A 27590-nucleotide genomic window follows, 5' to 3' on the forward strand; every position below is an offset into this window, starting at 1 on the left:
CAGCCTGGAAAGGGTTACAACTCTATTTCTAAGGCTCTGGAACTCCATTGAAGTACAGTTAGCGCCATTGTCCCCAAATATAGAACACCTGAAACAGTGGTGAATCTTCCCCGGAGTGGCCGGCCTGACAAAATTTATCCACGGGCGCAGCGACAACTCATCCAGGAAGTCACAAATGATCCCAGAAGAACATCCAAAGAACTACAGGCCACTCTAGCTTCAGGTAAGGTGACAGTCAGTGTTCATGGCTCCACAATAAGGAAACTGGGCAGAAATGTAATTCATGGGAGAGTACGAAGGTGGAAACCACTGCTAACCGAAAGAAAGACTACTTGCCATTATTGAAGGAACCATGAATTCTGCTTTGTACCAGATCATTCTTGAGGAGAATGTCCAATCATCTGTCACTGAGCTGAAGCATAATTGGGTTATGCAACATGACAATGATCCAAAACAAAACAAGTCCACATCTGAATGGCTAAAAAGAAAGTTTTGGAGTGGCCGAGTCAAAATCCTGAATTTTTTATATTTTTTTATTTTTACAGTTGGCGATGGAAAAATTGAGCAGGCTTTCAGTGTGTGCAAACTTTTTGACAATGCCTGTCCTGCCCCCAAATCCCTTCAGTTTAGTTTCACCTGCCCTACCCACCCTTTAATTGCTTACTCTTTTACCTCATCTCCAGTCTCCCCATTTGATATAATGACAGAACTGAAACATATTGACCCTATGAAACCTGTTGGTTTTGACTCCATTCTTCCTCCAACTTTCTGCTGACCTGATCTCGCTGCCTCTCTCTTAACTCTTTTTCCAAACATCTGAAATACCCAGTGATTGGAAAACTGCATTTGGGCTGCTGCTTTTTGAATGCAGAAACCACTGACCCTAATTACTACTGATTAGGGATAGTGGTCAACTACCTTTCTAACCTCCTACCAGACTGATTATAGTAGTATACATGGCCTAAATCTGAAAAGCATCTGCAAGGCAATATCTGCCTATTTACTTAGCCTGTGAGGCTGCATTAAACCTACAAATAACATTAACGGTGTAGGCTTATGTTTTACAACCAGCCTCAAAGGCTGGAACTGGAACTAACCTTCCAACAACTGATCAAAATGGGACAAATAAGCGTTAAAGGAAGATGCACAGTGAACCAGCATGCTTAGTAGTATTTTGCTAAATCTGCCTCAGAAGTTATATCAGCTACTTTTCTAACCTTCTACCAAAATGGTTCTAGTACTTACAACCTCTGTGGCAGATATGAAAGCATATAAGCATAGTTAATTTACTCCTTTCACATTACATACGGGATTTATTATCTTATTTAACAGACTGTAGGCCTAAAGAACAATAGCAAGAATAGAACAGAATACTAGGCTACTGCTAGGGGCAGTGAGGCTTTATGACCTCCAAAATGGGTGGAGCTATCATCATCATGGATTCACTGATTCAAATGAATCTGTGCATTGCTATGAAGGGCACTGTCTTAATTGGTTCGTTGGCTGGCAGAAAGTGGTAGTTATACACATTATTTGTTCATGCATTTGACAGATTTGGAGTGGAATAATGAAGTATCGTAGGCTACAAATAATGAAAATATAGAAAAAAAAGAGAATGTGTATATTTTTTATAATGATTAATGTTTACTGTGGTTTAATGAACGATGGACAGACTGGAATGCAATGTACATCGGTGAGGTGTTGATTTTTTCCTCCCGAAGGCTTTGCCTTTCGATTTTCTGCATGCCACATTGAATTAAAACCCACGTCTCCAAAAACAATTCATATATCGTGATCTGAGGCCAGACCTTCATATGTGTGATTCATTATATCACTGAAATTATTTTAAAAAGCATTCTTTTCTAATGATCCAATATACTCTACATGGCCAAAGGTATGTGGATGATCAGTTGTGTTATGGCATCAGAACACTGGAGTGATTTAAAGATGTTCAGTAATTACTCTGTTATCCAGAGAAACGTAAAACGCTAATGATGGCAGGAGACATGAGAGGTCATGTCAGAAGCTGTAACACTCACTTAACAAATTGCGAGACTTAAGCCTCACTGTGGAGATACCATGCATTATCGGACAGTCATTAATATAATCTTATGTAGAGCCATTTCTGAAAAGGTTAATAAAGTTGGTAATTGACAGATGGTAGCTGCATCCATTGTGGGTTTCTGAATACTTTCTCACAACAAAAAAAAGTATCGCAATGGTTGTGTATCTGTTGTGGTTATTAACAAACTTAAATGTGTAACTTGAAAGGAAACAGACCGCAGAGAAGCTCTGACAGGAGTTGGGTGTTTGATAGATAAGTAGATGATAGTATGATTGATAGATAGACAACATAGATGTATGAAGTCATACAAACCCAGATTACTATTGCACACTTAAATTCAGGACATAAGGGTTTAAATAAAGGGATAATTTAGTTCCAATTTATACCATTATCTAACTGTACCTCTGTCATCTAGAGCTATAAAATACATTTCATATCAAAATGATATTCTTTCGCCTTGTGATCTTGACCGGTCAAGGAAATCCCTGTTCATATTCAGTTGGTTATGACAGTAATATTAGAGCCTGGATGCTTATAATTGGGAAATGGGGGTGCAGAACTGTATTCAAGTAGTATGAACTCTGCACACTAAACACGTAAAATAAAAACTTAAAATGAAACTTAAATAAATTAACGAACAAGTAAATCAACATAAGTGCTAAACAAAAAATTAATCTAGCTTCACAAGTGACACAATGCTGAAGTTTAAACAGATCACAAGGAAAAGCAATGCTTGTGTCAGTTTAAATGACATTGTATGCACAACATCCTTTTAAGAATGTTTGAGGCTGTTATGGAGAACTTTTTGCGTCCTCAACAGTCCACTTTACTGACTTGACAAGTAGTGAAAAACTGTTCTGGAAAGCACCGTCACAACATCACTGTGACAAACACGCCTGCCACAGGCCACCGAAGTGGCTTTCCTTGGGGCCCTCCAGCACAGAGACACAGGGAGATGATGTTCCAACAGTCCAGATTTTATTCCACGAGGGTTTGGCAAGATGGTAACGCCAAATGAGCAGATGTAAAAACCCTGTCATGACAGAGAGCTCCTGATGTGGGTGGGGATGGCAGATTTAACCTGTGCGCAGTGATTACCTCACTACGCACAGGTGCAGCCACTCCTGTTCCTGGGTCTAATTAGCCTGGCCAATTATCCAATTCTTAACCAATTATCCAATTGGCCAGGTCTAATTAGCTTGACCCAGGGCAGGTGTGGCTGCTTAAACCAGCCATCCCCACACCACAATCACCAACTGCCATTTCTACGAATGTCGCAGTGCCATAATGCTGTATACAGTGAGAGAGAAACGAAAATGTAAAGATATGCATCCATACATCCACTCAGACAAAAGATGCTGTGTTTTCCATTAGATTTAATAAATAACAAAAGTATTCAAGTCTCAACAAGCAATGTGATTCTTTACAAACAATTACATTTTTTCAAATTATACTGAGAAAGGTATGAAACATTATATCACAAATTATTTTGTCTCCTTGCAGAATCCTTTTTCCAAGATATCAAATTGGGAATAAACCTAAAGGGGAAACAGTAACACAACAGTCTCAGAGAAATATTATGAATTACTACATGGTCTGAACTTCTGAATAACAGAGAATATACTGAAAGATAACCCCATTACATTTATGGTGCAACTCTGGTTTTCTTACTTTTGTCAAACTAGTGAACTTGACTTATTTCTCATAAATAATAAAGCCTCAAAACATTAGTGGCCTTGCTCCAAATATAAGTGGAACTGTTGAGCACAACACAGGTAAATGCGTTAGTACACACAGTGACAAAATCAGTGTAAATCTAAATAAATAGTATTCTTTCCAAACAGTGTAAGCATTAATGTGATTTATACACCTACACAAAAGTAATATACATTAGCTGTATTATAATGTTACCTTCTTCATGTTTTGAACCTCAGTCATCCTGTGGAGAGAGAGAGGGGCAAATTATTACACTTTAGTATGGTTGATGGGACTGAACTTCTCATTGTCATCCCTTGATTTCTATCTATGCTCCAACTGATGCAGTATCCAGTTCATGACATTAAGAAATGGGAACACTCACATAAACTCATAAATTAGTTATAATACAGTCTTTTGTTCTTTGCAGCTATTTAGGCGTAAGGTACAGATACTAACATCCAGATCATCAAGGTCATCCATCACCGGGGCTTCACCCTTTTTGGACATATCTTGCAGCATCTGAAATAGAACAAGCATTAAGCTCAGTCCCACTGTTAGATGAGCCTCGCTAATTTAATAATTACAGTTCAAATCACAGAAGCACAGCAGTGGAAGTGTGTTCACCGCATAATGAACTGCTTTAACTGACCAATAAGGCCCTGAATTATGGCAAAAACCAAAGTAGCTTCCCAAGAGCATGGTTGGCTATCCCTGCAGCAGATAGCTTCCTGAAGATTTTTATTAACATTTATTTGACCTGGTTGGTCAACTGAAATCTTGGTTGTTTTTTGTAGGGATGACATAGGGAATCAAAGTTGGCAGTAAAGCAAGAGAATGGAGGGGGTGATTAGATGGTCAGGTGTATGGAGCCAGTTTTTGTGGAAATTTGGCCAGGCCAAATTTCTATTTCAGGAAGTACAGTGGCCTCTTTTTAATGATCACAATAACTCAAGAACTTGGTTCAGTGACTCATCTGATGGACTTACGGTCGGTCTGGAGGGAATTTAACCCCCTGTAGCTCAATAACACCTCTTCCAGCTGCAACACGGTTTTCCTAGTTGGCCTCCCATCCAAGTGCTGACCAGGCCCATACATTCTTAGCTTCAGCAGTTTGGCCTGAGAAATTTCCAGGGTGGTATGGCAGAAAACATCGGGGCGGTTGTGAAGTACTGGAGCGAGGCCATACTCACGTCCATATAGTGCTCGTACTCCGCCATGCCTTCATCCTCCTCCTGTTCCCAGTCTCTCCAGTTGTCAAAGTCCACTGCCAGCCAACTGGGCTGCAAGAACATAAGGGAAACTTTTAATGGTAATCAAGGTGCATTGCGAATTAATTATAAACAGCTGGAACTTAAATGACAGAATGTACTGGGATAACGCAACTAGAGGTTTACAGTTTCACAATGAGTTTAAAAGTCAAAATGTATCCTCACATATGGTAGCTGAAAGAAGAAAAGGCAACAATGAATTGCATATGAATAAATGCTTATTGCTAAAAAAAAAAAATCAAGTCAAGATTTTAAAAAGTTTTTAATAAACGTTTAATATATAACATCCTTTTCTGTGGGATTTGCAGAATTACTTCTGGGAACCAAATAGTCCATAAGTAGCTGAGTTTTCCACAGACCCTGTATTTTCAACTCGAGTGGCTCTAGCTGGTCACAAGGCAATTAGATATGATTAAGGGTTTATTAATTAGAGACAAACCATAATGACTTTGGTGCAATTCAACAAATTATCTCATTAACACAATAGATTAACCTAAGTAATTCGGTTCTCTTCAGTTCTCCTTCAGATATATCCACAAAAAACTAAAACCTCCAGTCATCAAATCATATTCTGTGACTGGTAAACAAACTATATTGGCACATTATTCAGAATACTACTGAACGCTTTTTTGATAAATAACGTGGCAACAGCCTGGAGCACAATTTTACGAATCCACATGAAGTTACACATAATGACCTATAATTACACTATTTATATAAATTACTGGCATACTGCTGTAGGCCTGTTTTCAAAGAAGAGGTGGTTTCAAGAGGAGGTTGTATAATTTTTTTTAGCCACAGAGGGAAATCATATCACATAATGAGATTTACAAGAGCACAGGACCTATTTGTATAGAGGGAGCTTTCCTAATTTCAGTTTCATGCACATTAGTTGATATACAGGCACATACCGGGGTAATTTATTTCTTTGACATTTGATTGGTGCAGAATTTTTTTTTTTTTTTTTTTTTGGACTCTATTCTCAGACATAGGAGGATATGCTTAATTTCCTACAGAATGACAGTTCAGGTCAAATTATTTTCCCATTGACCCTTGTGAATCTGTAATGCTTGTTATAACCAAAACAAGCATTCCAGAACTAGATTACATTAGATCTGCAGGGAAATGCATTTAGTTAATTAGAATGCTTCTAGAAGGGAGACTTTGGTATGCATCGTAACATGCAATATGCATGTGCAGGACCATGTTTTCACAATCTACTTGTTCATTAAACTGAAGAGTATTTGGACTCATTATTGCCTTGAGCGACACAAGAATAAAAGGACAGTAAAACAATGAATTATTCAATTATTATTCAGTTAGTATTATTCAGTTAGTATTCAATGAATAAACTAACTTAAGCAAAACATTACACTAAGTATGCATCCACGGCCTATTTCATAAGTTCTTTATATTTACTAGGCCTTGTTGTTTTAGGTGGGCACTGAATGTTGCTGCCTTTTCTACTTCACTTGACTTCACTCATTTGAGTTCACAGAAAATATTAACACACTGGTGTGAAAAGCTGACAAAAAGGTCCCAGCTAGCACTGGCCAAACCACAAGCAACCAGTGTATAAAACCATTAATGTTTACACTATTCGGAAACTGTTGTGAAAATAAACAATTTAATAACTGCAGTGCTGCTGGATGTTCACACGTTAGGCGGTGTCCAATACTATGCACTAGATGTTCTCTAGTTTGATGATGTCAACACAAAAGCTATATTCTACATCATCGACTTAGGAACACCCCTGCTGGGAAAGGACCTTGTTACTGCACTGCAATTATGCACAGATGGCAATATTTGGATGACGTCATCATTTTCGGTCGCACTGCTGAGGAACAGCACCGCAACCTCACAACAGTTCTGCCGAAACTCAAAGATGCAGGCCCGCAGCTCGACGATGAGAAGTGTCGCTTCAGACAGACGAGTCTCCGTTTCCTGGGACACGCTATCAGTGCCGCCGGTATTCTCCCCGACAAGGAACCTATTTTTATACGGTCTATGCAAGGAACACGTCGAGGTCGTCCTGAATGCGCCTGTACCTGCTGATGCTCCTATGCTGCGCTCATTAGTTGGATTACTCTACTGGTTCCCCAAGTTCCTCATGAACTATGCTACTGCAGTAGAGTCAATGTACGCGTGTGTCAGACAAGACACAGACTTTGAATGGACGGACAATGCACAAGAAGGTTTCATGACGGTGAAACTTCTGTTGGTTGAGAGGCCTGCACTCGCTCTGTTCAACCCTGTCTAGCCTACAGTTATACCCACGGATGCTTCCGATTATGGATTATGAGCTGTTTTCATGCAGATACACCCAGACAATACGGAACAAACAGCTTTTGCATTGAGGACTCAGCGCAAATACAGTACTCCACAAATGCTATCTCGGCTGTGTTTGGGCCAAGGATAAGTATCCATGGGTCGCCGCTTCACACTGCACATAGAACAGCAAGCCCCGACTACTCCGATGACCACCGAAGGACTTGGCTGTGCTGGCAATGCATATTGCACACTGGTCGGCTGACCCACTCTGCTTTGACTACGATGTGATCTACCATGCTGGCTCAGAAAACTACACCGGGGACTGCCTGTCTCGCTTGCCCCTGCCTGCTCATCATGATCCTGCCCCGGATGTGGATCCTGAGATGGTGGTGCTGATTTCATATACCGTAAAAGTGCTCTCTCTTCCACTGACTTTCAGACTGCTTGCTCTGCCTGCCCCGAAATGACAGCACTGTGCGCAAGAATCTCCTGCAGCTGGCCTCCTTCAGTGAAAAACATCAGCCCTGACATTTTTCCCTACCACCGCTTTCAAAAAGAAACTGTGTGTTAAAGATGACTAGGTGTTCAAAGGGACACGATTTCTTTTGCCAACTGCTTAAATATATAACTTTGGTTACGTTGGTGCGTTGGAGTCACCAAGGGGTCATGTGACCTAAACAATGCCTACAAGACTTGTACTGATGGCCAAAACATGGTTCCGACTGCAATTTACTCCTGCCAACCATGCCAGCTGAATGACAACAGTACAACAGTACTAAGTACTACAGTAAGTGGCCCAAAGTTGCTTTTACCCCTGCAGTCACTACTGTGTCTGTTATTTTCAAGTCTTTACTCAAATCAGTTTTCAGCCAACATGGTTCTTGTTTGCCTCTTTCCTCTGACAGTTCCTTTCATCTGCCTTTACTGTGTTCCTGAGTGAGAGAAACATCAACCACATTCCCTGCTCTGTGTACATCATCTAACAGAACTATTGAGCACCAGAACTGATTGTTAAAAGAATGCATCCAAACTTCAATTGCTCTGTGTACCCCCTGGAAAGCTGCTGTGACTAAGTTCCTACACATTTACCGTCATACACCCCGTGCTACACCTGGTGTATCACCATTTGAACCTGAGACGCAGACACTGAGTGAGTGACCCTACAGTGTCTTCAGAGACAGTTGCTTCTTCCAAAGCTAGAGTCAGACAGAGACCTAGCTGGCTAAAAAGACTATGTGACAGACAAGGTAGTCGTAGGCTGTGAGTTATTGCTCTCATGCACGTGAGTTATTCCAAATGTGTAACATTCTCTGTTACACTTGTTGCTAGACATTACTCATGTGATACTGACTGAACTGGATAGCAGTGAATAACTAAAGTTGATGTTGTTATTGGTTATGTTTGCCTTGCTATAGTACTGAATACTAGAGGTATTGTTGCTATACTGTTCTATGAGTTACATTATATTGTTATTACATACAGTTGATACTGAAGCTATAACATAGGCCTACTAATGCTGATCTGTTGAGTTCTTTCAACTAAGAGGGGAATATGTTATATCCAGTACTATCTGCTAGATGTCATACTCCATTTGTTGCAGACTGCCATCCACCATACCCTTGTGTCTGCTCAGATTGCATATCTCATCTGTCCCCAGTTATTCTGTACCTTAGCTGTGTCTTTGGTCAAGCGGGGCCATGCGACGTTCTCCTTCACCTTCCTCAGCATGACGTTGATGGTGCGGTCATACTGCTTCTCTCTGGAGTCCTGTTGGTAAAGCACAAGACACCAATGTTCAGGTTATCTGGAAGTGGTGAATTCATTGCTTTCATGAGCAAAAGAATTGAGGTTAAAATGTCAAATAGGAAATTATACTATTAACTAGGAGGAAATTGTTAAGGTAATAAAAAATGTTCAAGAGTAAAGTAGCTCAGCTCACTGCAAGATGTCTTTTTTTAAGGAAAAGCCTGCAGAACAACATTCCCTGAAGCACTCATCTTAAGAATGGCTGTTAAGCAATATGCCAGCTGTCTAAACGGCACCATTGTGCAAAATCTTAAAATTTAAAATACATCACATTACGTAATACGTCCCATTGAATCCACTGTGTGGAAGTACTTACAAATTTCTGTATCTTATCGTAGAAGTAAATCTCATTGTAGATGTTGATGTCATCTCCTGTTTTGCAGCTGTCCAGAACACAGAGATATCAAAATTCCGAATATAATGCAATACAGAACAATATTTGATGTGTTATTATGGAACTGAACATGACATTTTTGTGCGGAATACCATAAATATTCCAAAACACCAGACCTTTTTACACCTGGTTCCCAACCGTGTTCCTGGAGATCTACCATCCTGTAGGTTTACAGGAACAGGGTTGGGAACCAGTTGCACACACACACAATCACCTATGTGAAAGCTCTCACATTTAGTCTTAATGAAAGACTAAACGTAATGGTATAAACCCAGTACTGAGCCCCTCGCTCAAATCCTCCTCTTTATATCATGCTAATGGAATGCCACAAACACCAACATTACAAGGCTGATCTCCACAAATTGACAAACGTTTTAAAGCTTGAATGTGTTCGTGAAATGTTAACCGAAAGTATTTTAATTGCCTTTCAAATAAAAATGTTTAGATGAGTAATTTTCAATGGGAATTGGCAGTCAATAGCAGATAATGTGATCAATGTGACATACTGACAAATGACTCACTGTAACGGTCAGCTTCGCTGTAGAGCCAGTAGTTACTACTTACCTCAGAATCATTTTGTCATCCTGTATGTCCACCACAAGATCCTTGCTTTTCTGCACCATGAAAGTTATCGTGACATACTTCTTCCGGTCAAACCACAAAGTTTTGGCTGGTTGACTTTTGGAAAAACAAGACAAGACAAATAATAATCAATTGAGCACCACTTATTTCTTAATAGCTTAATATTATCCAGTATGAACAAAATCCATAAGAATGGATCATTTTCAAGCCAGGTATTAAATGGTTTTATGTAAATGACATCCTCAGTGCTTATACTATACTAACAAAGAACACTTTCATGTGACCAAACACATGCTACCTACCACACGGTAATGTAATATTTTTGTTCTGTTTAAGGATACGTACCTATCATCAGGCCTTATGATCTTCGGCATCTTGATTCTTGACTGGGAATGAAACTAAATGGAGACAACTGCTATGAAATGGTATGTTAGTAAATCCAGTCTTCCAATGTGGCTCTCCAGGCTACTGAGGAAACATGCTCTCTCTACAACTCTGCCTGTAGTGTGCCAGCTTCAGGCTATTTTTAGGATGGCTCATATCAGCTGCCTTACTCCAACCCCCCACTGCCCTTTATAGCCCTTCCAGCAGACCACCAGGGAAAAACAAAGCACTTTCTAGAGTTTTCTGGAGCCACTCTTGAGTGTGCTCTAACTGCTGACTGGGGGGGGGGGGCTCGGCCAGCTTGCAGGGCGATGATGGTGGACACAGCTGTGCGCCAAAAGAAATTCCTCAAGAGACAGCTGCTTAGAACATTGAAGAAAGAGACATTACGGTGAACAAATGGGGTGGTCAGATGTCACCTTGAGGTAATTCACCGTAACAATAACATTTTAGTGCTTTTCAAAAGAGTCAAAGCTATGGTCATCTGACTAAACAGGATGATCCACAATCCCAATCCCACACTCAATGGAAAAAAAAAAAATATATATATTTGTGGATTTCCTGTAAATCGTGCCGCTCAGATTGTTTCAAAATTCATAAATAAATGTTAGCAACAGACAATGCACAAATGTGAATCAGCTACATTTATTCGTGGATCGGCTTCATTCAATTGTGGATCAGCTGCATTTATTTATGGATCCGCTGCATTTATTTGTGGAGCAACTGCAATTATTTGTGGATCAGCTACATTTAGTTATATATTTTGAGACAATAATACCCCATATTAAAATATAATAAATTGTATAATTTACCTTTTTTGTGTTTTTTTTTTGCTAAATGTTTTAGAAGTATTGAGTTGGCATCTGTAAAACAGACATGCACAACATGCCCCAAAGGCCAATAGCACTGCTGGATTTATCTTCTTCCTGATGTTTCATTGGTTGATTCATGTCACCGATTGGCCATAGATTCCAAGCATCTGGTGTCTCGTGTCTAAATCAGTCCCTGTTTGCAGGGCAAGAATGAAAAGTAGTAGGACCTCTGAGCTGCTTTCAGATCCTTTCAAAGTGCACTCCTCCTTGCGTCCTTGTCCCTCCGTCTGCTTGTGTCCTTAACATCAAACCACACTGTTCAAATACCATGACCATTTGTGCCACAATAAGTATGAGCTACTTGGAAGAATATATTGCTGCTTGCAGTATATTCATCGTGGAGGATACAATAAGGCTAGTTAAAATGTTTTCCTGAGTGAGATGTGGAGCGACCTACTCTCGAGCCCTACTCCATTCCCCCTGCACAGGCCGGATTTCAATGCGCTGCCATTTTACTTTCAGCTGTGGTCCCTTCTCTGTCCATTACCTTTTCTACTTCCTACCTGTGTGAAGAAAGCAAAACATATGAAAGGAGGGTACTATCTACTCTCCTTTTTAAATAATTGTTTTCTTGGAAGTACTGTACTGTTACTTTTTAAAAAATAAATAATTTTAAAAAAGAGGCCTAGCTGACTAACTATCCGATGGGTAAGAAGGTACATACCAGTATGCAGACCACAAACTAGGGTTCTGAAGGCCACCTTAAAATCAACAACCTACTCAGACCCAAAAACACCAGGTGAATTCTGTGTTATCAGAGTGATCAGTGAGGTGCTTGGTAACAACGAACGCCTGCTGTGCTGTAAGGCCATGGGGCTAAAGCGTTTCTTCTCAGTGCAGCGACGCGTACCGTCTACTGTATTTTGCCTATACGTGTGTTTTGATGCTTTTTAACTCTGTGATTTTTACTCTGTGTTTCTGTTTTTATTCTGCGATTTGTTCTTACTTTGTGATTTTATCCGCCTGCACAGCACTTTGGTCAACGTGGGTTGCATTTAAACGTGCTTTATGAATAAATTTGATTTGATTTGATTTGATACTGTCCAGAATCAAATCCTGACTTCACCTGTGCTCTGTACAGCTTTATGCTGCAATATTCCGTTTACTTAATTCACCATCCAGTAGATTAAACTGCTTCACACCCTCATAAACGAATGCCAGTCTATAGCATTGTGTGCAGCTCAGAAAAAGCCATTAAGCAAAAGCCTTTTCGTGGTCGTCCATTTGGCCAAGTACTGCTACGGTGGACCACCCGATTCAACAAATGAATGGTCATGTCTACGAACAGACCAGTTCAAGATGAGGATATTAAACAAATGTGTATGCTCATAATTATAGAGGGGAGGAGCAACCGATCCAGTTGGTTCCAACGGTTGCACTGATGCATTGAAAAAAACAAGCGGAGATGCGTAATTAATAAATGTTGGTTTATTTTCTTTTTCAAATCGCTCGATATTCAGACAAAATTGAAACAAGGTTTTTAATGTCTTTCAAAACTGGAGGTGTATGCATCTATTCCAGGTGAGAGAAACGAGAGAAATTGTGCGCTGTACTGGAGGCAGCAAAGTCCCGGCCTCTGAAAGCAGCTGAGGAATCACCCCCAAATAAAAAAAATAAAATTAACACAAAACAAAAAAACAAAAAAACAAAAAACAAAAAAAAAAAAAAAAGGAAAACACAATCATAGTTTATACAGATGGGTGACTCACTGGGCCATCGTCGCGTTTATTTTCGCGCGAGTTGTCTAGATGACAACTTCCTGTCCAAAGCACTCCCTTTCCTGTATACTCCTTTGAGAACTTGATTTGATGAACCCCTGGGGCCAGTGACAGTGTCGCAGTGTGACCAGGAGGGGGAGGAATGTAGTCAGGCCCCCGGCTCGCTTCTCCGGGAACGAGAAGCCTCCTCGACCGAACCGGGACCGCGGACAAAACCATTCTTTCCTGAGGCAGCTCTGTGTGTGTGTGTGTGTGTAGGTGCGTGCGTGCGCCAGACTGAGAGTGAGTAATGGGAGTTGCATAAGAATGCAGAATAACTTCCAAGTAATAAACGTACCCATTGAGAGTAGCCTATGAGAGCAGGAGGAGGTGTAGGACCCGTGTGATGTCACTTCCTCGAGGCAGGGTTCGAGGGGAGGGCTGCCGGTCACCCGTGCGCCATGGGTTCTGTAGTTCCGGGCGCGCACACTTGCTGGCCAGGAAGCTTCATCGTGAACCGCACAGGCGACGCGGCACGTCTCCGATCTTCCTCCTCTGCGGAACGCACCGGTTCCAGCTGCGCTCGGCGCGTAGGCGAATTAAAAGAAGCCGAACGCCCGAAGGACTCCTCTGGCCCCCCACGGATGTGTGGAGCGAGTGGAAGAGAAGCACAGCTTTTATTTCCTCACCCTCTCTCTTTCCCATCGCTGCCCATCCATCGGAAACGCGCGACTCAGCCCCTACCCCAAAACTCACCTCCTGCCCGAGACACGTGTGACAAGACGGACGTGGAAACCAAGCGTTCTCGTCTGAGTGACAGCGCCCTCCGCCTATCCGTGCCCACCTTTTTCTTTAAAAAAAAAAAATGATTTCAGGGTGAAGTGAACATGGGTTGTTCTCTTGGGTCTGTAAACAGTGACGGTTGTCCCCTGTGGTGATTTCTATAGGTCTGTCCCTTATATCTGAATGGCCTACACAGTACAACAATGCGATTTCCTTCAGTAAAATGTGCAGTAAAATGACTTTCTTAAACAAAAGCTAAAAACAAAACACAAAAAAAAAAAAGTATTTAAAAAAATAAAATAAAATCAAGTGAAGGCTAAACTCTTCATAGTTTAAAGAAATGAATACAGCATATATACATGATCTGAAGCTACTTAAAATACACCTTAATAAAGATACTCTTCATTGTTTATTTTTTTTCTCGCCAAGAGCCTGTTACCTTTACGTACGACCGGTTAAAGATGATCTTCTTTTCAATACCTCCTAGAAGAAAAAGTTAACCCAACCTGGAACAGTTTGTGTAATCATATATTTTATCCCATTCTTTTTTTTCCCCTGTGCACATGTGAAAATTACATTTGTATTTTAAACATCTTTAATGCACTGATTTCCTTTGCTCCAATAAAACAATGCCAGCTGGACATTTCTCTGTTAATAATCACTGGTTATGAAAGGATTAAAACAGTGGAGGAAAAAAAACAATTGCATCTAATCTCGGAAACAGTGAGAAAACTTTTCAAAAAAATGTTCCATCAAATGTCATTCCATCCGATGTCATATTCCGTCTCGGACAATTCAAAATCTCAGTCATTCCTTATTTTTTATATATATTTATATATCTTTCGTAAGAAAAAATCTGTCTCAAAGTTGAAAAAGAAAAAAACAAAAAACAAAAAAAATACCCCCCAAAACAAGAAAAGACCCATTGTCCGTGGTCTTTGTTCAGTCCTGGCTGTAGGCGGGCACAGAGGACGGACCAGTGTCCAGTGTCTGTCTGTCCGTCAGCCTGTCTGTCCGGCTGTCCGTCCATCCCCTTTCCGCCTGTCCCTGCCATGTCAACAGTTTCCACATCTTGGCCTGGGACGGCTCCAGTTGCTTTTGTAAGTCTTAAGCTTTGTGGTGGGGGGTGGAAAGTCTAGAAATTCAGCAGTGTTACTGTATATTTTTTTTAGAGGGTAAACCCCCCCCAAAGGAGACCTCGTTAATTTGAGGCCACGCCTTTGAGGACTTTGCGAGAGTTTCAGGGGGGGTGAGGGGGGGGGGCGTGGGGAACACAGTGGTGCTTCCTGGAGACGGCGCTGTCCAGGGCGAGTGGGAGGGGGCCGAGTCGGGCGTCGCTACGGCGACTGCGTGACCGGGCTGCTTTGGGCGGAGCTGGGCGACAGGCTGGGGCTGCAGCTCCCGGGGGGGGGCCCGCTGGTCCGAGCCGCCGCCCCCGCCGCCCCCTGGCTCTCAATGCCCTCAGAGTTCTCCAGCATCTCCTGGATGAGCGGGGGCATGGAGCCCGGGATCTCCATCTTCAGGGTGATCACCCGCTCCGCTCCTGCGCCAGGGAGGGGGGGGAACGACATCAACTCAATAAACTCACATAAATAACACCTTCACTTTCGCTTGCTTTCAGAGTCAAGTAACTGTGTACATAAACTTATCAATTACACATTGCAAGTAAGGGCTTTGTATAGTCACATCATTTTTAAATCATGTGTGAGAACGCAGAATTTTGCTTGGCGGATGGGTAGCGCATGAGCGACACGATGTGATGCAGAGCAAGTGAGGAGTATGGTGCGTGAGAGTAAGGTTGTGTGAGGAGTAAAGTGTGAGGTGTACCAGATGAGGGGTAAAGTGTGAGGGGTAACAGGTGTGGGATGGGTTGTGTGAGGGGTAACAGGGGAAGGGTAAAGTGTGAGGGGTAACAGGTGTGGGATGGGTTGTGTGAGGGGTAACAGGGGAAGGGTAAAGTGTGAGGGGTAACAGGTGTGGGGTAGGCTGTGTGAGGGGTATAGTGTGAGGGGTAACAGGTGTGGGGTAGGCTGTGTGAGGGGTAAAGTGTGAGGGGTAACAGGTGTGGGGCAGGCTGTGTAAAGGGTAAAGTGTGAGGGGTAACAGGTGTGGGGTAGGTTGTGTGAGGGGTAACAGGGGAAGGGTAAAGTGTGAGGGGTAACAGGTGTGGGGCAGGCTGTGTAAAGGGTAAAGTGTGAGGGGTAACAGGTGTGGGATGGGTTGTGTGAGGGGTAACAGGTGTGGGGCAGGCTGTGTGAGGGGTAACAGGTGTGGGGTAGGCTGTGTGAGGGGTATAGTGTTAGGGGTAACAGGTGTGGGGCAGGCTGTGTAAAGGATATAGTGTGAGGGGTAACAGGTGTGAGGTAGGTTGTGTGAGGGGTAACAGGGGAAGGGTAAAGTGTGAGGGGTAACAGGTGTGGGGCAGGCTGTGTGAGGGGTATAGTGTGATGGGTAACAGGTGTGGGGCAGGCTGTGTAAAGGGTATAGTGTGAGGGGTAACAGGTGTGGGGTAGGTTGTGTGAGGGGTAACAGGGGAAGGGTAAAGTGTGAGGGGTAACAGGTGTGGGGCAGGCTGTGTAAAGGGTAAAGTGTGAGGGGTAACAGGAGTGGGATGGGTTCTGTGAGGGGTAACAGGGGAAGTGTATAGTGTGAGGGGTAACAGGTGTGGGGTAGGCTGTGTGAGGGGTATAGTGTGAGGGGTAACAGGTGTGGGGTAGGCTGTGTGAGGGGTAACAGGTGTGGGGCAGGCTGTGTGAGGGGTAACAGGTGTGGGGCAGGCTGTGTAAAGGGTATAGTGTATGGGGTAACAGGTGTGGGACAGGCTGTGTGAGGGGTAAAGTGTGAGGGGTAACAGGTGTGGGGTGAAGTGTGAGGGGTAACAGGTGTGGGGTAGGCTGTGTGAGGGGTATAGTGTGAGGGGTAACAGGTGTGGGGTAGGCTGTGTGAGGGGTATAGTGTGAGGGGTAACAGGTGTGGGGCAAGCTGTGTGAGGGGTAACAGGTGTGGGACAGGCTGTGTGAGGGGTAACAGGTGTGGGGCAGGCTGTGTGAGGGGGCTAGCACTGTGTGAGGGGTATAGTGTGAACGGGCTAGCACTGAGTGAGGGGTACAGTGTGAAGGGGCTAGCACTGTGTGAGGGGTATAGTGTGAGGGGGCTAGCACTGCATGAGGGGTATAGTGTGAGGGGGCTAGCACTGTGTGAGGGGTATAGTGTGAGGGGGCTAGCACTGTGTGAGGGGTATAGTGTGAGGGGGCTAGCACTGTGTGAGGGGTATAGTGTGAAGGGGCTAGCACTGTGTGAGGGGTATAGTGTGAGGGGGCTAGCACTGTGTGAGGGGTATAGTGTGAGGGGTAACAGGTGTGGGGCAGGCTGTGTGAGGGGTATAGTGTGAGGGGTAACAGGTGTGGGGCAGGCTGTGTGAGGGGTATAGTGTGAGGGGGCTAGCAGTGCGTGAGGGGTATAGTGTGAAGGATAACAGGTGTGGGACAGGCTGTGTGAGGGGGCTAGCAGTGCGTGAGGGGTAACAGGTGTGGGGCAGGCTGTGTGAGGGGTATAGTGTGAGGGGGCTAGCACTGTGTGAGGGGTATAGTGTGAGGGGGCTAGCACTGCATGAGGGGTATAGTGTGAGGGGGCTAGCACTGTGTGAGGGGTATAGTGTGAGGGGGCTAGCACTGTGTGAGGGGTATAGTGTGAGGGGGCTAGCACTGTGTGAGGGGTATAGTGTGAAGGGGCTAGCACTGTGTGAGGGGTATAGTGTGAGGGGGCTAGCACTGTGTGAGGGGTATAGTGTGAAGGGGCTAGCACTGTGTGAGGGGTATAGTGTGAGGGGGCTAGCACTGTGTGAGGGGTATAGTGTGAGGGGTAACAGGTGTGGGGCAGGCTGTGTGAGGGGTATAGTGTGAGGGGTAACAGGTGTGGGGCAGGCTGTGTGAGGGGTATAGTGTGAGGGGGCTAGCAGTGCGTGAGGGGTATAGTGTGAAGGATAACAGGTGTGGGACAGGCTGTGTGAGGGGTATAGTGTGAGGGGGCTAGCAGTGCGTGAGGGGTATAGTGTGAAGGATAACAGGTGTGGGACAGGCTGTGTGAGGGGTATAGTGTGAGGGGGCTAGCACTGTGTGAGGGGTATAGTGTGAGGGGTATAGCACTGTGTGAGGGGTATAGTGTGAGGGGGCTAGCAGTGCGTGAGGGGTATAGTGTGAGGGGGCTAGCAGTGCGTGAGGGGTATAGTGTGAGGGGTATAGCACTGTGTGAGGGGTATAGTGTGAGGGGTATAGCACTGTGTGAGGGGTATAGTGTGAGGGGGCTAGCAGTGCGTGAGGGGTATAGTGTGAGGGGGCTAGCAGTGCGTGAGGGGTATAGTGTGAGGGGGCTAGCAGTGCGTGAGGGGTATAGTGTGTGGGGTAGGCTGTGTGAGGGGTAACAAGTGTGGGGCAGGCTGTGTGTGAGGTATAGTGTGAGGGGGTTAGCACTGTGTGAGGGGTATAGTGTGAGGGGGCTAGCACTGTGTGAGGGGTATAGTGTGAGGGGGCTAGCACTGCGTGAGGGGTATAGTGTGAGAGGGCTATACTGTGTGAGGGGTATAGTGTGAGGGGGCTATACTGTGTGAGGGGTATAGTGTGAGGGGGCTATACTGTGTGAGGGGTATAGTGTGAGGGGGCTATACTGCGTGAGGGGTATAGTGTGAGGGGGCTATACTGCGTGAGGGGTACTCCGCGCTCGCGGTCTCTCACCCTTGGCGCTGATGCTCCGCAGGTCTGTGATCTTCATCAGCATCTTGGGGAACATGTGCGGCTTGTGCGGCCGCCGATTCCTCACGTAGATCTTGAGCGCCTCCAGCAGAGGCTCCTGCAGCACGTCCACCTTCTCCGACTGCTCCAGGTCCTGCCGGTCTGGACAAACGCACGCAGGTTCCAGGTTAGCGTCAATCGATTAGCACGGCGCTCAAAACCGCTGGACAACACACAATTCATTCTGTGCATTTCTCAGGCTCAGCGCTGTTATCCACATGAACCACTAGATGGCACCGTTCTCAAACTTTTGGGGGTTAAAAATCACTCAATAGGAATGTATCCGTTTAAATTATATTTCAGGCGTTAAGTACGTTCACGAAATGAAAGGTTTTTTGACAGATTGAAAAGATACAGTCGACTGAAATTAAGGCTCAGTGCTATCAATGACAAAACTTTACTAGCATGGACCGTCCAAGATGACTTACCAGGCAAATACTGGCTTACGGGTAATATGCATAGCAAAATATGTCTTGGGGACATCAAAGTATTTGAACAAACAATGATACGTTTATTTGACTGCACAAGAACACTGACTGAACAAAAATCTAGAACTTTCTGTACTTTTTAAATGACAAATATGAAACGATTTTCTGATACTGTGGTAAATAAGTTTCATAGCATGTTATAAACTTATTTTGTAAACTCCCCAGAATTATTTTAGCCCAAAAACCGCTTGCTTTGTTGTGCTCATGTGTCCCTGCATGCGCACACCCACGTCCGTGAATCTGTGAGAAATCTGTGAGCGCAGTACCTCCGCAGAGCAGACAGATGGCGCTGAGGAGGCCGGTCTCCGCGTCGTCCATCTCCAGCGGCAGCAGCTGGTTGGCGAAGGCGAAGACCAGGTCGGTGAGCGGCCCGAAGCCGGCGTTGTGCATCTGCGTGCGGTTGAGCGTCAGGCCGTCCGAGAAGGTCATGGTGTCCTGCTCGGGCGTGTAGCGCGTGCAGATCCGCAGGATCTGAGAGACGGAGGGGGGGCGGGCGAGGGTTAGGAAGAGCGCGGCGGACTCTCTCTCTCTCTCTCTCTCAGCAGTCCGGACAGCGGCGGGGACAGGGGCAGGGGACGCAGCGCGCGACCACCTCCGCCGTGCCAGCCACCGTTAGATACAGGACAGCGACCATCTTACAACACGCTAGACTCTTATCCAGAGCAACTCACTACGTAGTGCACCATCGGGGGTGAACACTCAACAATGCCAGAGTCAATCATTAAACCTCCTAGCACCATGAAAACAATAAAGTGCATTGGCAGTAGGGCACAGACCACAGAACACACATATACGCTCAGCACAAAGCAAAAAGGCAGAGCACACGCCTAATTTAATACAAAGCGAGCAACAGGAGCGCGTCGTAATACCATAACACCAGGGACCAAGCCCAAGTGTCTTCTGCTCGGTGCTCTAATTTGCCTCTTGTAACACCCGTCCGTAACTGTTCTAAAAAGTGAATACACGGTGTGGTACGAGTGAAGCGTTAAGGAAGCCTGGAGAGGCCAATGAAGTCACGTTTCCTGCATCACGTGACCTCCTGGCGCTAACGGAAGGCGGCGGGGCGAAAGGCGGCGGGGCGAGTGGCGGGCAGGCGGGCGGGTGCGTCCTCACCAGGATGTCCAGGCAGGCGGCCTTCAGCAGGGTGATCTGGTCGGCGATGGTGAGCGTGGTGAAGCCGGGCAGCTGCTTGGCGAACTCCACCGTCTTGATGATGCACTTGGTGGACAGCTCGCTGAACTTGTCCCAGAGGTCCACGTCCAGCGCCACGCGCTGGTCCGAGCTGTTGTTCTGGAAAAGGGGGGAGGGGGGGAGGGATGGCGTCAGGGGGGTCCGCGGTCGGAAACAGCTTTCCTCGTCCCGTACTTTACGCTAACCCTACAGGGGAGCTCGCGGGACAGACAAACAGGAGGGGCTACTCGAAAATACACTCAGAATTAACTGTGATGTAAGCGGTGACATACCCAGCTGCATACAGTATGCTACCATGGCAACTAAACTCAGTGCAATCACATATGGCCAGTAAAGTTAGGTCAGTGTGCTTCTTTCTTCTATGGACTGTGTACAGGTAGTGTACCACAGCAAGGAGTTCTAGGAAGAGCATAACGTGGATAAACGTTACCGATATGCCGGCCACGTCCGTACTTCTAAGCATCCTATGGAGTACGCAAGTATGAATTGTGGAACGTGGCTATGATCCGTCTCTTTCGGGAGCACACGGCGCCCCGCGGTGGCGGGGAGGACTCACTGTAGTGTATTTCCCCAGCTGGCAGAGCGAGGGGAAGGTCTCCTGGTGGGCCTTGCGCACCCTCTCGATCATCTGCTCGGTGGCCGGGCTGAGCGCGTGGCTCTCCGCGCACTCCGGCTTCTTCTCCTCCTTCTTCTTCTTGTTCCGGTCGTTCCGCACGGCTGTGGGCGACAGCGAAAGAGAAGAAAAAAAAGGGGAGGGGTTACCGAGCTGCCGCTTCCTGAGAGCGAGAACCCAACGCCTGCTGGGTACGTCCAAGTTTACAAGCTTTATCCGGGTCCAAGTCCAGCATGTGTGCAGCATGGACCTGGGTTCAGTTGGGCTGCTGTGAGGAGAAACAAGAGCTACTGGACAGACGGCGTGTAGCGTACGGTAACCCTGTGGTTTGGGCAGAGGAAGGCCAACGTGATGAGATGTGAATACATCTGAGATTTGAGATGAGATGTGACAATTGAGGAGATGCGAATACATTTGAGATGTGAGGAGATGTGAATACATCTGAGATGTGAGATTTGAGATCAGATGTGAGAATTGAGGAGATGTGAATACACTTGAGATGTGAGATTTGAGAAGTGAGGAGGTTTGAGATGTGAAGAGATTTGAGGAGATGGGTGGCGGCAGAAGGAGAGGGCCCAGATTCTCTCTCCATCTCATCCTCCCCCCTTTCCTCACTGTATGGCTGGTGAGGAAAGGGGGGAGGATGGGATGGGGATGGAGAGAGAGAAACAGAGAGAGGGAGGGAGAGAGAGAGAGCGAGAGAGGGAGAGAGAGTAAGCTGGAGGCTTTGGAACTCAGGCTGAGAAAATGTGGAACGGCTTTGATCTGACAGCGGAAAACTGCTGGAGAAGAGGGGGGTGGGGGGGTGGGGGGGCGGGGATCTGTGTGGTGCTGAGCCGGGGGAAAGAAAGAGGGGGGGAAAAAAAAAAAAAAAAGATGAAAAAAAAAATGTGCAGAGACGCCATAGCCCGTGGAGATGAACTGAGATTTATACCCCCATCCCCCTCCACCCCCCCCCCCCCCCCCCCCATCATAATTACTGTAGCGCCACCGCTGTCATCATCGCGACCGCCATCAGGGTTCAGTCACGCACGCGCACACACACGCGCACACACACACACACACACACACACAAACGTTATTTTCCCCCTCCATCCTCAACCTCCCCCGCACCCCCCCTGCCCTGCCCTCCCCCTCCCCCCCCCCCCAAGATTAGAACAGAAAAGCCCCCCCCCCCCCCCCCTGCTCTTTGCAGGCAGTTGACAAATAGCGGTGGGGGACGAAGTCGTTAATAACGCTGACAAATCACTGCTGCTTTCATTAGGACCCCGAGCTAATCTAATAACATAATATGACAAATATCCAAGCGGTAATGGCTTAAAAGGCCTGGCTGATCCCACACTCCCGGCCCCCTCCCTTTCATCTCCTCTACCCTTTTCCTCTCCTCTTTTCTCTCCCTCTTGTGTCTCTTTCTCTCTCTTTCTCTCTCTCTCTCTCTCTCTCTCAGGCCCAGTCCTCCTCTCCCAGCAGTACTCACAGAGGGAGCAGGGGGTGAGGGGGTTGGGGGGGCGCTGGGCTGCTATCTCCTGCCCCTGTGTACTCCACTCCCCCCACCCCCCCCCCGGACTGCTCTGGACGGAAGGGTGGCGCAGGGCCAGAGAGGCGTTGGGGGGGTAAGGGGGGGCGTGGGGGGGGGGCACCGCCGCCATGCTGTAGATGGGTTCATTAATCAGCTGTGAGGCCTGTCTGTCTGGGGGGGGGGGGGGACCTGGGCCCCATGGTCAGCATGTCATCTGACCGCTGGCAAAAGAACAGCAAGCTATCACACACACACACACACACATACACCCATACACACTCACGCACGCACGCACAGACAGACACACACACATTCACGCATGCACAGAAAGACACATACTACACGCATGTATGCGCAAAAACACACAGAAACGCACGCACGCACACACACTCACTCACTCATTCTACCATGTAGCACACACAAGCACAAATGCATACACAAAATCGCCAACAATGGCTATGCTACGCTACGCAGACGCACACACACACAAACCACAACCGCGCGCGCAGACCCCTGCGGCGCTTCCGCCGGTTTCCGCGCGAATATTTCGCGAGTACCTTCAAGTAAATAATTCATGACGGACGATATGTAAACAATAGACTCCCCCCCCACCCCCCACCCACCCCATCCCCGAACGGAGTCACGCTTGCCTACGGAGAGGCTCCCCTCTCTCTCTCCCAGGCGTCAGAGCCCCTGAGCGTCTCCGGCGTCGTTAGGGGCCCCTGGAGACGGCAGATAAATTCCTAAACAGAAAGCGGGGCCGCCGCGCCGCGCCGCGCAGACGTTAGCCCGGCTGACAAATTGGCAGCGCAATCATAAGCCGCGCAACACAATTTAATGAAGTCATTAAAGAACTATTAGCCCGGCCCGGCCATCAGTCACGGCCCCAGCGCCACGAGCAACACCCGCCCAGCTTCAGAGGGAGGGAGAGAGAGGGAAAAGGGCCTGCCTCTGTTTCATCTGGGTGCGTGTGTGTGAGTGTGTGTGAGTGTGTGTATGCGTGTTTGAGTGTGTGTGTGTGTGTGTGAGTGTGAGTGTGTGTGAGTGTGTGAGTATGTGTGTGTGTGTGTGTGTGAGTGTGTATGTGTGTGTGTGTGAGTGTGTGTGTGTGTGTGTGTGTGTGCGAGTGCGTGTGTGTGTGTGTGTATGTGTGTGTGTGTGAGTGAGTGAGTGTGTGTGTGTGTGTGTGTGTGTTGTCCTGCGTTATTGTGTGTGTTTGTCTGCGTGCGTGTGTGTGTGCTGTCCACCGTTATTGCGTGTGAGAGTGTGTGTGTGTGTGTGTGCGCGTGCGCGCTGTCTGGCATTATTGTGTGTTTGTCTGCGTGTGTGTGCGCGCGTGCGTGTGAAATCTGGATTTTGTCCACATATTTGTGAGTTGTTCCTCGCCGTGTGGACTGTTTGTTCAGCTATTTTCGGAGTTCAGCTATTTTGGGACATGAGCTCATGTGTAAATCTATATCAGTGAGAGCTACATCCCTGTTTGTGGGAATTCGGCTGATTGGGAATTAGGCCTAAGCTCATGCTGAGGGCCGCCAGTACCTCAACCACACATATTTTTGGCAAATTTAGTATAAACAAAAACCTAGGCTCAAGGCTGTGTGTCTGCTTGTGTGTGTGTTTACTATGTGCATTGTGTGAGCTTGTGAATGAGTTTGTGTGTGTGTGTGTGTGTGTCTGTGCGTGTGTGTGTGCACGTGTGTGTGTTTATTATGTGCATTGTTTGAGCTTCTGAATTAGTTTGTGTGTGTGTGTGTGTCTGTGCGTGTGTGTGTGTGTGTGTGTGTGTGTGTGTGTGTGAGCATGTGTGTTGTGTGTCCATGTATAGTCTGCTTTGCTTATGTGTGTCTATTATGTGCATTGTGTGTGTGTGTGTGTGTGTGTGTGTGTGTGTGTGTGCGTGTGTGTGTGTGTGTTGCTGGAGTGTACGTGTGAGTGTGGACCGGGAGACGGGGATAATTTGGGAGAAGAAAATTAAAGCCCTGGCAGGTCGTCCATCACAGAGATTAAATTCAATAGAAGGATAAAAATGTCAATGTTCCCAGCTCCTCTTGTGCAGTGTTGTTTTGTGCACAGACAGTGATGAAAGGGTTTTTTCCAGCACCAGCACCCCCCTCTCCTCACCCCCCCCCCCACCCCCATGCTGTGGTGGTGCACAGATGAGGAGGGAGAGAGGAGAGCGCGGGGAGGGAGGGAGGGAAGGAGGGGCACTGCGGCTTACTCAGGGGAGCTCCCCCCCCCACACACACACACCCCGCCCCCTTTTCCCACAAGCAATCCCGGACACCTGGGAAGGGCACCAGTTGCACCCCCCGGGGCGGCGACAGCCACAGGGCCAATCGCTCATCTCATCATGGGGGGGAGGGGGCCGCTCGACTGTGAGTTTAAGAGCTCCCTCTCTCTCCGTCTCTGTCCCTCCTTCAGCCTCTGTCTCCCAATCTCTCTCTCTATCGCTCTCACTCTCTCTCGTCTCTCTCTCTCAATTCAATTCAATTTGCTTTATTGGCATGAAATACATACAGTAAATATTGCCAAAGCATTGCATAAAAACTCTCTTACTCTCTCTCTGTCTCTCAGTCTTGGTCTCCTTCTCTCTCTCTGTTGCTCTCTCTCTCTCTCTTTCCCTCTGTCTCTCTCTCCCTTCTCCCTCTGTCTTTGTCTCCCTGTCTCTCTTTCCCTCTGTCTCTGATGACACTCCCTGTAGCGCAGTTCTGCGATGTGCGGCGCGGTTCATCCCCAACGTCAGTCTGGCCGCTGAAGAGAGAGGGCGAAAGCGGGCCCAGGGATTGCTTTCTGAGAAGCGGTTACACTGTACGCACGAGAGGCGGGCCGTATGAGCTAGCCTAAGGCTGGCGAATCGCGGTCTCTGTTGTTCCTCAGGGCTTCGCTGAGAGCACTGGCTGAGAGTGGACTGCAGGCGCCTCCGTTTCCCCCTGGGGGGGGAGGGCTGTAGGGAGGGCTGGCGGCGTGACGCCCCGGTCAGGGTGTCCTTGCACTCGAGGGTGGCTGTGACACCCCCTCTAAATGGCGGGGCGCACGGCGGTGTGTCCGCCAGCCCCAGATGGCCGGCTCTCTGCCGCCCGGGAGGCTCGGGTTCGCCACGCAAGGTCAGCGCGTGAACAACCTCCGGCTCGCTCTCTACCTGTCCCTCAAACACGCATGCACACGCACACACACACACTGCACAAGCTCGTACACACACACGCACATACACACACACATGCACGCACGCGCACACATGCACACACTGCACAAGCTCGTACATACGCACGCACGCACGCACGTACGTACGTACACACACACACACTGTATGCTCTCGTTAATGCTGCGCTGTCTGCTTTATGTACAGACAGCACTAGCTCAGAGCTAAAGCAGTTGCCCCTACAACAGCACTTAACCTCTTTCAATATTATTACAGGTGAAAATGAAAGCAAACCCATTAAAACACTCTCACCCTAGAGCCCGATATTCACGATCGGCAGCCAAGCCTTGCCTGTTCTGTAATCTAAACCCAAAATCATCTATGAGCACAAAGGACAAAACTACGAGAGTCAATGGAAACACCACGGCAGCAGTGTGTTCAACCTGTTTCAGTTACTCGGATGCGATGGCCCGCAGTACACGCTGCCGTCCACTAGGTGGCACTGGCACTTCAGCCGGCCCCACTTTCCCAGCCCACTCCGGTCCTAAGCAAGATTAATGGTTATATTCAGCAGCGGGGAGTACTGAGGATAACTTACTTACAGGAGACCTAAGAATCGAGTGTTGTAAATTGTCAGCACACTTACCGCATTAACTTGGGCAAACGATAAAGGGAGAAGTCGGAGAGCGGCGGCGGGGTGGGGGGAGAGAGACCCGGGGGAGGTAACGGGGGCGGCGGCGGGCACTAGCGTCAGAGCGGCGGGGGCCGGCTCGGGGGCCACGGGGCTCAGACGGGAGGTGTGAGGAGAGGCGGGAGGGGAGGTGTGAGGCGAGGTGGGAGGGGCAGGAGGGGAGGTGGGAGGCGAGGGCGCCTTCGGCCGCGGCGGGCTCCTCTCACCTCCAGGTGTGGACTCATGGGGGCTGACAGCGTGGAGGAGCTGTGGCACGGCCCGGGGGACACGCTGATGCAAGCCGACCAGCCGCCTTTCAGTTACCACGGGTGTGAACACGCTTATCGTCAGGGTTACGGACGCGTGCGCGCACACACATTCACTCACTCACTCACACTCACTCACTCACTCACTCACTCACTCACTCACTCACTCACTCACTCACTCACTCACTCACTCACTCACTCACTCACTCACTCACTCACTCACTCACACTCTCACACTCTCACTCACTCACACACACTCATACACACACACTCACTCACACACACACACTCACTCACTCACTCACACACACACACTCATACATACACACACACTCACTCACTCACTCACACTCTCACTCACTCACTCACTCACTCACTCACTCACTCACTCACTCACTCACTCACTCACTCACACACTCTCACTCACACACTCTCACTCACTCACTCACTCACTCACTCACTCTCACACACATAAACACTCACTCACTCACTCACTCACTCTTTCTTACAGGTAGCCAGGCGCTAGCTGTACCCTCTCTGCAGTAATGGCTGCAGTCCTACAGTACACACCAGCGGTCTGTGCTGAAGTGTTGGCTGTACAGCGGTGCACAGCCACCGGTCCTGAGGTAAGGAGGCCTGCTCTCACGCAGGCCCAGCACCGCGGCGGCTACATCAGAGGGAAAGCACGCCCAGCCGCACACACGAGGGCCCGCACACCCGCGTGGAGCACTGCGTCGCCTCCCTCCGCACGCGGCCAATTAGCACAAGCAGCAAGTCAAAGCAGACGCACGTAATGCGGAAAGTTCCAGAAACGCGCACACCCAGAACGCAGCTCAGACGCCCTCGCTGCACCATTTCATACAAGTTCTGCCACGGCTCTATTATTAGTGCAAAATGGCATTTGCAGACAGTCCCAGCATTCTGCCGTTTCTGAGATGCCGCGTTTTTCCATAAAATCTGACAACCTGGAAACACACTTGTCATCCGTCAGCGAAATACCTTCAGGGTAGGTGGGGAAAAAAAAGAAAATCACTCTTCGCAAAATAAAGTTAAATAAAAAAATAACACTTCTCGCAAACACCGATAAACACCTCGGC

General features: G+C 47.3%; 2 protein-coding genes across 2 annotated transcripts in view; both read right to left on the minus strand.

The window, feature by feature from the left end:
* Positions 1 to 3466: 3466 nt before the first annotated feature.
* On the minus strand, positions 3467 to 10606 carry ptges3l (prostaglandin E synthase 3 like). Its single transcript, XM_035407331.1, has 8 exons — positions 10430 to 10606; positions 10067 to 10180; positions 9425 to 9491; positions 8971 to 9069; positions 4954 to 5043; positions 4220 to 4282; positions 3977 to 4004; positions 3467 to 3603 (listed from the first exon to the last, which is right to left on the minus strand). Exons 1-7 carry the CDS (start codon positions 10456 to 10458, stop codon positions 3996 to 3998), a joined length of 471 nt encoding a protein of 156 aa, XP_035263222.1. The 5' UTR covers positions 10459 to 10606; the 3' UTR covers positions 3467 to 3603; positions 3977 to 3995.
* A 2146-nt stretch (positions 10607 to 12752) lies between these two features.
* The window catches only part of LOC118218199 (retinoic acid receptor alpha), a 62442-nt gene continuing 47604 nt past the window's right edge, over positions 12753 to 27590 (minus strand). The window contains exons 4-8 of the mRNA XM_035400696.1: positions 20843 to 21003; positions 20209 to 20385; positions 19362 to 19566; positions 18551 to 18709; positions 12753 to 15363 (exon numbers count right to left, since the gene is read on the minus strand). Of these exons, the coding sequence (XP_035256587.1) occupies positions 15158 to 15363; positions 18551 to 18709; positions 19362 to 19566; positions 20209 to 20385; positions 20843 to 21003 (908 nt within the window). The 3' untranslated portion in view covers positions 12753 to 15157. The remainder of the gene's footprint in view (positions 15364 to 18550; positions 18710 to 19361; positions 19567 to 20208; positions 20386 to 20842; positions 21004 to 27590) is intronic.

This window comes from Anguilla anguilla, chromosome 2 (assembly GCF_013347855.1).
Source record: "Anguilla anguilla isolate fAngAng1 chromosome 2, fAngAng1.pri, whole genome shotgun sequence".
NCBI lineage: Eukaryota > Metazoa > Chordata > Actinopteri > Anguilliformes > Anguillidae > Anguilla > Anguilla anguilla.

Coding starts and splice junctions, on each gene's coding strand:
- ptges3l (XM_035407331.1), bottom strand. CDS start 10,458: ATGCCGAAGATCATAAGGCCTGATGATAG. Junction 10,181..10,429: donor ATCATAAGGCCTGATGATAG/GTACGTATCCTT, acceptor TTTTTCCAAAAG/TCAACCAGCCAAAACTTTGT. Junction 5,044..8,970: donor TGACCAAAGACACAGCTAAG/GTACAGAATAAC, acceptor ATGTTCTTGCAG/CCCAGTTGGCTGGCAGTGGA.